The sequence below is a fragment of the Protobothrops mucrosquamatus genome, unplaced genomic scaffold (assembly GCF_001527695.2).
Source record: "Protobothrops mucrosquamatus isolate PMUCROS unplaced genomic scaffold, P.Mucros_1.0 scaffold3125, whole genome shotgun sequence".
NCBI classification, from domain to species: domain Eukaryota; kingdom Metazoa; phylum Chordata; class Lepidosauria; order Squamata; family Viperidae; genus Protobothrops; species Protobothrops mucrosquamatus.
Window position 1 is genome coordinate 126,925 of NW_015389128.1, and position 10,376 is coordinate 137,300.

The 10,376-nt window shown below is 49.0% G+C and overlaps 1 protein-coding gene across 1 annotated transcript in view; it reads right to left on the minus strand.

The window, feature by feature from the left end:
• The window catches only part of PIAS4 (protein inhibitor of activated STAT 4), a gene marked incomplete at its 3' end in the record, with an annotated part of 35,917 nt that extends 27,020 nt beyond the window's left edge, over positions 1-8,897 (minus strand). Inside the window, exon 1 of the mRNA XM_015826423.1 lies at positions 8,411-8,897. Within this exon, the coding sequence (XP_015681909.1) occupies positions 8,411-8,876 (466 nt within the window). The remainder of the gene's footprint in view (positions 1-8,410) is intronic.
• Between the last annotated feature and the right edge of the window lie 1,479 nt (positions 8,898-10,376).

The window sequence follows — 10,376 nt, forward strand, 5'->3', positions numbered from 1 at the left end:
TGCTTTACAGCCCTCTCTCAATAGTTTACTGAGTCAGCCTATTGTTGCCCCCACAACAATCTGGGTCCTCATTTTATCCCCCTCGGAAGGACGGAAGGCCGAGTCAACCTCAAGCTGGTTGGGATCGAACTGCTGGCAGCTGGCAGAGTCAGCCTGCAATACCGCATCCTAACCACTGCGCCACCACGGTTCCAATGGAGCAAGATTTGCTTAACAGCTATCTCGCTTAGCTCATTGGGGGTCGTAAGCCGAGGACTACCTGTGCTGAGGACCTTGAAAGGAGGCAGTTCCAACACAACGGCCCATCCCTCGCCAGCCAAAAAGATTTTAAATCCGGGGGATTTCGGAGGGCAAGGAAAACGGTCCACGCCTCTTTGTCAAGAACACAAGCTTCCTGCCTGCTTCCCCCACTTTGCCGTTGCCGTCCTGTCATTTTGCTAAATTTAATGATGCTAATTGTGAGGTGTTAATTCACAGCAGGGCTCGCCAAGGCTTCCGCAGCTGAACTGGAGACGTTGATCTGAGCAGATCCAGGAGGACAAAGAGAGGTACCCCCGAGCTCGCTAAGAGTGCCCAGGAGAGTGGAAATATTTGCCGGCCCAAATCGCCAGCTTTTCCGGAGCAGGATTTGATTTCTTTCTTTGTAAATACGGGTCATCCTCAAGATACGGTCACAACCGAGTCCCAAATTTACGTCGCTAAGCGAGACGGTTGTGAAAAGAGAATTTTGCCCCGTTTGATGGCCCTTTCTAGCCACGGGTGGTCAAGGGAACGAATCACTGCGGTGGTCGAGTTAGTGACACGGGTTGTTAAGCGAATCTGCCTTCCCCCGTGGACGGTTGCAAAAGGGGATCGCGCTCAAACCGTCATAAATAGGATCCGGCTGCCAAGCGTCTCAATTTTGATCACGTGACCACGGGGAGTCTGAAAAACGGTCATAAGTCACTTCCCCCCCCCCGAATGCCGTTGTAACTTTGAACGGTCACTAAACGAAGTGTTTGTAAGTCAAGGACGACCTGTAAGGATTGACATATTTATTTCAAGAGCTTAGATGAGGTTGTCCCCAAAGTGCTTTTTTCAAGAGGCAACTGGACCTTCTGACTTTTCCTGGGGAAACAAAACAACCACTTCACAAACGCAGGGCACAACGTAGGATAACAAACCCATCACGACAAGAGTCAGCCGCCCATCTGCATTTGAAAGACAAACTCCGCTCTTTCGAAGACAGCCAAGTCCACATTTTGGACAGAAAGGACCGCTGGTTTGAAAGAGGGGTCCAAGAGGCCATCTAGGTCAAAACTGAACAGCCCTCTCTCAACAGAATAACAACAACAACAACAATTGGAGCACCACTTGAACACCATTGGCATTGACAAATTCACCATCAGTCAATTGCAAAAGGCGGCCTTACTAGGAACTGCTTCCATCCTGCGACGAGATCTGTAATACTATCAAACATCCACATCTGCCTATCCCAGGTCCTTGGGAAGGACTTGATAGGTAGACAAAATGCCAAATCCAGTCTGAACATCTGGCTGACTGTGCGATGATCCATAATAATAATAATAATAATAATAATAATAATAATAATAATAATAATAATAATAATAATAATAATAATAATAATAATAATAATAATAATAATAATAATAATAAAGTTGGAAGGGACCTTGGAGGTCATCTAGTNTGGAGAATAGCTTGACTCCCTCTTCTTTGGGGCAGCCCCTGAGATACTGGAAGACTGCTATCCTGCTATCCTGTCCCCCCTCATCCTTCTCTTCATTAAACTAGACCTACCCAATTCCAGCAGCCGTTCCTCATATGTTTTAGCCTCCAGTCATTCACCTCCAGTCTACAACACGGTCCTTTCAGCAGTTCCAAGAAGGGTCCACACCCATTTGCACCACTCAGGTGACCCTGAGGACACAGACAAGCCTCCAAGGGGCCTCAATGGCTCTCTAAAACAGGGGTCTTCAAATGTGGCCCTTTTATGACTTGTGGACTTCAACTCCCAGAATTCCTCAGCCAGGCACGTGTGGAGTTGAAGTCCACAAGTCATCAAAGGGCCACGTTTGAAGACCCCTGCTCTAAAAGAAGGCAAACGACCAGCTGTCTGCAAGGAGTATAAATCCTGCCATTTCCCCACCGTCCAGTCAGAGCTGAAGAAGCTTCTTGGATGAGAAGTGAAACCTCTTCAAAGGAAACACAGGAAAGTCCAGGGGGCTCCCGAAAAAACACTGTTGGGGCAGCCGTGACCCAGATGACTGAGGACCTCCATGGACGTGATGCTCCCCTTAGGTTTTTCCCTCTGCCTTGGACCCGAAGCCTTCTCCGGTTTGAAAGGTGCTTTTCACCAGGTGCTATAAAGGAAGACCAAGGGGCAAGGGCAGTCTACATACAAGTACTCCTTGACTTACGACCACAATGGAGCCTTCCCCAGCACAGGTCTAGGCTGTGAGTCGTAAATCAGGCCATCTGCGTGACTGATCCAATTTTACGTCTTCTTTTGTCACGACCGTTAAGCAAACCTTTTGTGATTTTGAAGTAGGTCAACGGTTCTCTATGCTCTGGGTTTTTAAAAAAAAAAAACAAATAAATAAAAAATCCAGAAGTTAAATGCTTGTTTAGCACAGGGCTTTTCAACCTTTTCACCCATTGTACCACTTTTAGGATATGGCAACATCCGAGTACCACCAGTCGCCTAGCAAGGGGTCAAAAACTTGATGACCCCCCCCAAAAAGGAAAAAAGTGATAAAGTACAGGTAGTCCTCGACTTACACCAGTTTGCTTAGTGACTGTTCGAAATTACAATGGGACTGAAAAAAGTGCCCCCCAAGCCACAGCCGAGCAAGACACCTGCCTGCCCGCCCGGCGGTGCCCTTCCTCTTGTCCGAGGTTTTCATTGTTGTGAGCATTTCTGTTGAGGATTGGCAGCAGGGGGTGGGGTGGGGGGGTGTTTGGTTTTTATTCCCCCCCCCCCGTCTGCTGGGTGGTTGCAGCAGGTTTTGGTCACTTCACATGACCCTGGGACACTGTGACCGTCATAAATATGAATCAGTTGCCAAGCATCTGAATGTAAATCACAAGACCCTGGAGAGGCTGCAACATTCCAGCTGATCGGCGCTTCTTCTGGGCTCAGCAGAAGCACCAGGATCAGCACCGAGCTCCAGCTGGAGCCTGGCGCTGATCCTGGCGCTTCCATTGAGCCCCGACAGCCCTGAAGAAGCGCCGATCAGCTGGAAAGTGGCACTGATCCTGGCACTTCCGCTGAGCCCTACACCCCTATCTCTCACTCAGGCTTGTGCGGTGCTGCCACCGGTTCAGCTCATTCCCCTCCCCTGCTACCACTTTTCTAGGATGGTCACGTAGCACCTGCCAGGTGCCCATGTACCACAGGTGGTACCCGTACCATGGGTTGAAAAGCCCTGGTTTAGCACACATCTTTCCAATCAGCCTGCCTCGGAAGCAGGAATTCTTAATGGCTTAAAAGAGGACTACCACGAAGCAGGTGCTCCATCAGCGTAGGTGACGAGCTTTGGAACAGAGAAAATCAATTTGGGCAAAGAAAAGAAGAATTAGATGTGACCTCAAGGACTCTCAACCTCCAAGTGGCCTCCACGACTCTCCGAAAGGATGCAAATGACCGGCTGTCTGCAAGGGGTATAAATCCTTCCATTTCCCCCACCGTCCGGTCAGAGCTGAAGAAGCTTCTTGGAGGAGAAGCGAAACATCTTCAAACAAGAAAGTCCAGTTGCCTCCTGAAAAAATGCACCTTTGTGATAACTATGACTTGGATTGACTGAGAATTTCCATAGACATATAACATATGAGGAACGGTTGCTGGAATTGGGTATGTCTAGTTTAATGAAGAGAAGGACGAGGGGGGACATGATAGCAGCCTTCCAGTATCTCAGGGGCTGCCCCAAAGAAGAGGGAGTCAAGCTAATTTCCAAGGCACCTGAAGGCAGGACAAGAAGCAACACATGGAAACTAGTCAAGGAGAGAAGCAACCTAGAACTAAGGAGAAACTTCCTGACAGTGAGGACAATTAACCAGTGGAACTCCTTGCCTCCAGAAGCGGTGAATGCTCCAACACTGGAAGTTTTTAAGAAGAGACTGGACAGCCATTTGTCAGAAATGGTATAGGGTTTCCTGCCTGAGCAGGGGGTTGGACTAGATGACCTCCAAGGTCCCTTCCAACTTTATTATTATTATTATTATTATTATTATTATTATTATTATTATTATTATTACTACTACTATTATTATTATTATTATTATAGAAGCAACCTAGAACTAAGGAGAAACTTCCTGACCATTAGAACAATTAACCAGTGGAACAACCTGCCTCCAGAAGCGGTGAATGCTCCAACACTGGAAGTTTTTAAGAAGAGACTGGACAGCCATTTGTCTGAAATGGTATAGGGTTTCCTGCCTGAGCAGGGTGTTGGACTAGATGACCTCCAAGATCCCTTCCAACTTTTTTTTTTTTTATTATTATTATTATTATTATTATTATTATTATTATTATTATTATTATTATTATTATTATTATTATTATTATTATTATTATCATTATTATTATTATCAACCAGTGGAACCACCTGCCTTCAGAAGTTGTGTGTGCTTCACCACTGGAGGTTTTTAAGAAAAGACTGGACATAGGGTCTCCTGCTTGAGAAGGGGTTTGGACTAGAAGATCTCCAAGGTCCCTTCCAGCTTCTCTTCTGATTCTGAAATTCTAGTCCTTCTAGGTTTAAGAAGGCCATCCTCTCCTGTCCCACCTCGGTTTTCTCTTCTAATTCATCTGCATAAGGCTTGCGATCCTTCCCCACCTCGCTCTGAAGCTTTGCTACTGAGAACTGGATCTAGCACCAGAGGTGAGGTTTGACAAACATACAATAAAAATGCCTCTTAACTGTTAGTCCTTGCGACTTGGAAAAAAACAACAACAAAACCCTACAGTTCTATTAATACAATCGTAAAGAAGAGGGGACACTTTTTTCCATAGCAGCAATCTGTGAAAATGCACACACCACGAGATGCCCTCGTTCGGTTCGCTCGCACAAAACGCCGCAGCATCAGCTCATGAAAAGCCTCCATCTCCACCCTGGTCTAAAACAACCCGCAGCGTAGAAAGACTTGGAGACTGTTTGGATTTGAAATTTCTCAGAGGACACAGCGGAAAGGCCTCTCAAATCACCTTGCAATCAAAACACAGAGATTGCCTCAGCCGGTTTGCCAGAGAAGATTCCGCCGAGCTGTGCGCAAACAACAGTTCGACTTCCCCGATGCCCCTTGGGAGGTAAAGACAAGCCAAGCCAAAGTCAAGAGTCCCTGTTACAAATGCACCGGTCACTTCGTCCCAATCTGTTTACTCAAAGGATCCCTCAAGGCCGGCAAGACAATTATCGGAATGGGACAACTGGTCGCAGCCAGCTCGTCACGGTCAACTTGCCTCGGCCAGCTCGTCATGGTCAGCTCATCACGCTCAACTCGCCACGGCCAGCTCATCACGGTCAACTCGCCATGGCCAGCTCATCACGGTCAACTCGCCATGGCCAGCTCATCACGGTCAACTTGCTGTGGCCAGTTCATCACGGTCAACTTGCCGCAGCCAGCTCATCGTGGCCAGCTCATCACGGTCAACTTGCCATGGCCAGCTCCTCATGGTCAACTTGCCGTGGCCAGCTCATCATGGTCAACTTGCCTTGGCCAGCTCGTCATGGTCAACTTGCCTTGGCCAGCTCATCACATTCAACTCACCATGGCTAGCTCACCACGGTCAACTCACCATGGCCAGCTCATCACGGTCAACTCGCCGTGGCCAGCTCGTCATGGTCAACTTGCTGCAGTCAACTCATCATGGCAAGCTCGTCACGGCCAGCTCATCATGGTCAACTCGCCGCGGCCAGCTCATCACGGTCAACTTGCCGCAGCCAGCTCGTCACAGTCAACTCGCCGCGGTCAACTCATCATGGTCAACTTGCTGCAGTCAACTCATCACGGTCAACTCGCCACGGCCAGCTCACCACGGTCAACTTGCCGCGGCCAGCTTGTCATGGTCAACTTGCCACGGCCAGCTCGTCACGGTCAACTTGCTGCAGTCAACTCATCATGGCCAGCTCGTCACGGCCAGCTCATCACGGTCAACTCGCCGTGGCCAGCTCATCACGGTCAACTTGCCATGGCCAGCTCATCACGGTCAACTTGCCATGGCCAGCTCATCACGGTCAACTTGCCTCGGCCAGCTCATCATGGCCAGCTCATCACGGTCAACTTGCCGCGGCCAGCTCATCATGGCCAGCTCATCACGGTCAACTTGCCGCAGCCAGCTCATTACGGTCAACTTGCCGCGGCCAGCTTATTACGGTCAACTTGCCGCGGCCAGCTCATCACGGTCAACTTGCCGCAGTCAACTCATCACGGCCAGCTCGCCACGGCCAACTCACCACGGTCACCTCGCCACGGCCAGCTCATCACAGCCAGTTCGTCACGGCCAACTCGGCATGGCCAGCTAGCCAGGGGACAAGTCACTGAGAAGCAATTCAACAATTCAATTACTTAAAATAATTTTGAAAAAAAAAAAGATCTTCATTTTTGCCGTTCACATTTTATTGTCTCCCTCCTTTGGCACCCTTCCCTCAACGATTCTATTAGACCAGGGGTGCCAAAACTCGCAACGTCGCGTGACGCGTCGCGACGATATCGCAACTTTCTTTTCCCCATTGCCGGCAGTGGGGTGGGCGCGGTTTCGCCATGACGCATCCGGCGGTGCCCGGCGGTCAAACTGTGGGGACAATAAACCTTCTGAGAAAGAAGGTTTAAACGTATTGAGAAGAGGACGCTACTCGACAGGGTGTCATTAACCGGTCCTAGCTCAAACAGAACGCTGTTTAACCGGCACCGCTCAACAGTTTCTGGAGGTGTAAATATGTATCAGGAGCTCTATGTCCTGATGTTCCTGGGAGTGGGCCCCCCAGTTAGGAACAAGAAAATGTTCGCTTTTCTTTGACCTCTCCGGAAATGGACTGCATCTGCTAAAGAACCGGCCAACGTTAAGCAGCACCCAAAGCTTTGAGTCCTCCCTGCCCATAACTCTTATTTTCTGGGCCACAATCGTTCCTAGCCAAGGGTGCTTTTTCAGGAGGCAACTGGACTTTCTTGTTTTTCTTTGAAGATGTTTCGCTTCTCCTCCAAGAAGCTTCTTCAGCTCTGATCGGATGGTGGGGGCAACGGAAGGATTTATACTCCTTGCAGACAGCTGGTCATTTGCATTCTTGTAGAGCAGACATGTCAAACACAAGGCCCTGGGGGTCGGATGCGGCCTGCAAAGTGGTTTCATGTGGCCCGCGAAGCCATCCTGGAAACAGTGAGGGAACGGCCCCTGCTGCCTTGGCCCTGGCCCAGGCCAGCTGGGAGCCAATGTACAATTTTGTGGTGGCCATCTTGGCACTAGCCCCAGTGGACCATGCCTTGGCACTTGCCCCGGTCGCCCCCCCTTCTGCCAGAAACCCTCAGATCTGTCCCACTCCTGCCCAGGCCCCCACAGGCACCCTTGATGCGAACGATGTAGAGCTGCCCACGCCCACCCAGCAGGCCACACCCACTCCCTCCACGCCCACCCAGTAGGCCCCACCCTCCCTGGCCACACCCACCCGGCCCCCAAGGGCAACCGCAATGCTGATGCGGCCCTCAATGAAATTGAGTTTGGCACCCCTGTTGTAGAGAGTCGTTGAGGCCACTTGGAGGTTTACCTGGGTCCTCAGGGTCACCTGAGTCTTGTAAATGTGTGTGGAACCTTTTGGGCTGCGGGATGTTCTCTGCCCTACGTCCCTTCGCTGTTGAAAGACAGGCACAGGCTGTTGGGGATGAGTCTGTGTCGTCCGAATCTCATTTGTGCTTCAGCAGACTCATCCCGCACCCATTTGCACCACTCAGGTGACCCTGAGGACACAGGTAAGCCTCCAAGTGGCCTCAACGACTCTCTAAAAGGATGCAAATGACCAGCTGTCTGCAAGGAGTATAAATCCTTCCCTTCCCCCACCATATGGTCAGAGCTGAAGAAGCTTCTTGGAGGAGAAGCGAAACATCTTCAAAGGAAAAACAAGAAAGTCCAGTTGCTTCCTTGAAAAAAGCACCTTTGGGATAACCCTGACCTGGGTGACGGAGAATCTCCACAGACAATCGTTCCAAGCCACCTTCGGATCCAGCCAGCCAGCCACCCATCTGCCCATCCCACCAGAGGCAAACCACGGCTTTGAAGAGAAGAGAGGGGCTCCGAGGGTCTGGATTTCTCCTCCTCCAGGCCTCATCGGGGGGTGGGGGGGGTCCGTCCCCACCTCTGTCCGCGAGGCCCGGAAGGCCAGACCTCCAGGGCCCACCGGCGATCGTCCGGGGCCCAACTCACCGAGTTCCGTGGGCTTCAACAGTTCATCCAGGATAGTGTAGAAGGGAAGCTTCACCAACCGGACCTCAGGCTTTGCCGGTTTGACCGGCAACCGTCCGAGTCCGTTTAAATACTTTCCGTAGAGGGAGGGGTAGTCTATGTTGGGGGTAGAAAGACCAGTCCGGGTTACTGTGCTGTTGCGGTCGTAAGAAGGATGGATGGAAAGGGCTTCGGAAGGAGGTCGGTGCTGCGGGGCCGGCGGGAGCGGTTGCTGCTGCTGCTGCTGTTGAGGAGTTTGTCCCGGATCGGAGATCTTGGCGTACCGAGTCTCGTAAATCTCTTTGATCTTCTTGAAAAGTTCCGGGCTACAGTCAAACTGGACCAGCTGCAAGGCCCGGGTGACCAGTTCGTGTTTGAGTCCGCTCTTGCTCCGACCCACAAATCCCAGCAGCATCTGCAAGTCGGAGACCCGGAAGCTCATCACCATGTTCTGCGGAACGAGATGGGAGGACAAAGAGACAGACAAGCCTTGGCGTCAAAAGAAAGGAAGCAATCGGAGGAGGAGCCATCTAGCCCAAGTCTCTATGACCTTCGGCACGTTCCTCGCCCACCCCACCCCCAGCCGCAAAATTTTAGACCCACCCAGGTAGTCCTCGACTTGTGACAGTTCGTCGAGGGACCGTTTGACGTCGCAAAAAACGGCCCGGAAGGAAGTGGCTTAGGGCCGTCCTTCACGCTTACAACGGTTGCAGTGATCGTTAACTGAGATGCTTGACAATTGATTCAGATTATTGACCGTCGCAGAGTCCGGGGGGGGTCCTGCGATGGCCTTTTGTGACTTTCCGACAAGCGAAGTCAACAGGAAAGCCAGATTTACATAGCAACCATGTTATTAACTTAACAACCGCAGTTGTTCACTTAACGATGAGGGTCGTAAAATGGGGCAAAACTCACTGAGCAAATGTCTAGCTCAGCAACAGAACTTTGGGGGTAGAATTGTGGTCGTAAGCCGAGGACTATCTGTTCTATGGAAGGCGGCCTCTTCAGGGTTTCTTCTTAATAATTCTGAAGTTTATTCTGTGCATCACACCTACCTATCACCAGAAGGCATCTCTGCCCGAGGAGCCCAGAATTCGGGACTGATCAAGCTTTTTTTATTATTATTATTCAAACAGGGTTGGCCAAAGTCAACACTTCGCTCTACCCTTATATCAGTTTCCTGGGCAACTCTTAGCTTTTTTTTTTTTTTTTTTTTAAACAGCTCTGGAAGCCAACATCCTTCTGCTTCATTTCCCCATCTTGTTTTTCAAAATATCTCCAAAGGCAGCTGACCCCTAAATAAATAAATACGGTATCTCTGGGTCACAGCAAAGGACAGGACGAGATGGGACAGGACAGAATAGAATATAAAAAAATAGAATGGAGTGGAACGGAACGGAACAGAATAAAGAACAGAACAGAACCAGAATAGAATATTTAGTAGAACAGAATAGAAATAGAAATAGAAATATAGAACAGAAATAGAAATATAGAATAGAGTAGAATAGAATAGAGTAGAGTAGAATAGAATAAAAATAAGAATAGAATAAAGATTCTATAAGACAGGAAGGCACGAGAAAGAATAGAATAGAATAGAATAGAATAGAATAGAATAGAATAGAATAGAAATAAGAATAGAATAGAATAGAATAAAGATTCTATAAGACAGGAAGGCAGGAGAAAGAATAGAATAGAATAGAATAGAATTAAGAATAGAATAGAATAGAATAGAATAAAGATTCTATAAGACAGGAAGGCAGGAGAAAGAATAGAATAGAATAGAATAGAATAGAGTAGAGTAGAGTAGAGTAGAGTAGAGTAGAGTAGAGTAGAGTAGAGTAGAGTAGAGTAGAGTAGAGTAGAGTAGAGTAGAATAGAGTAGAATAAAGATTCTATAAGACAGGAAGGCAGGAGAAAGAATAGAATAGAATAGAATAGAATAGAATAG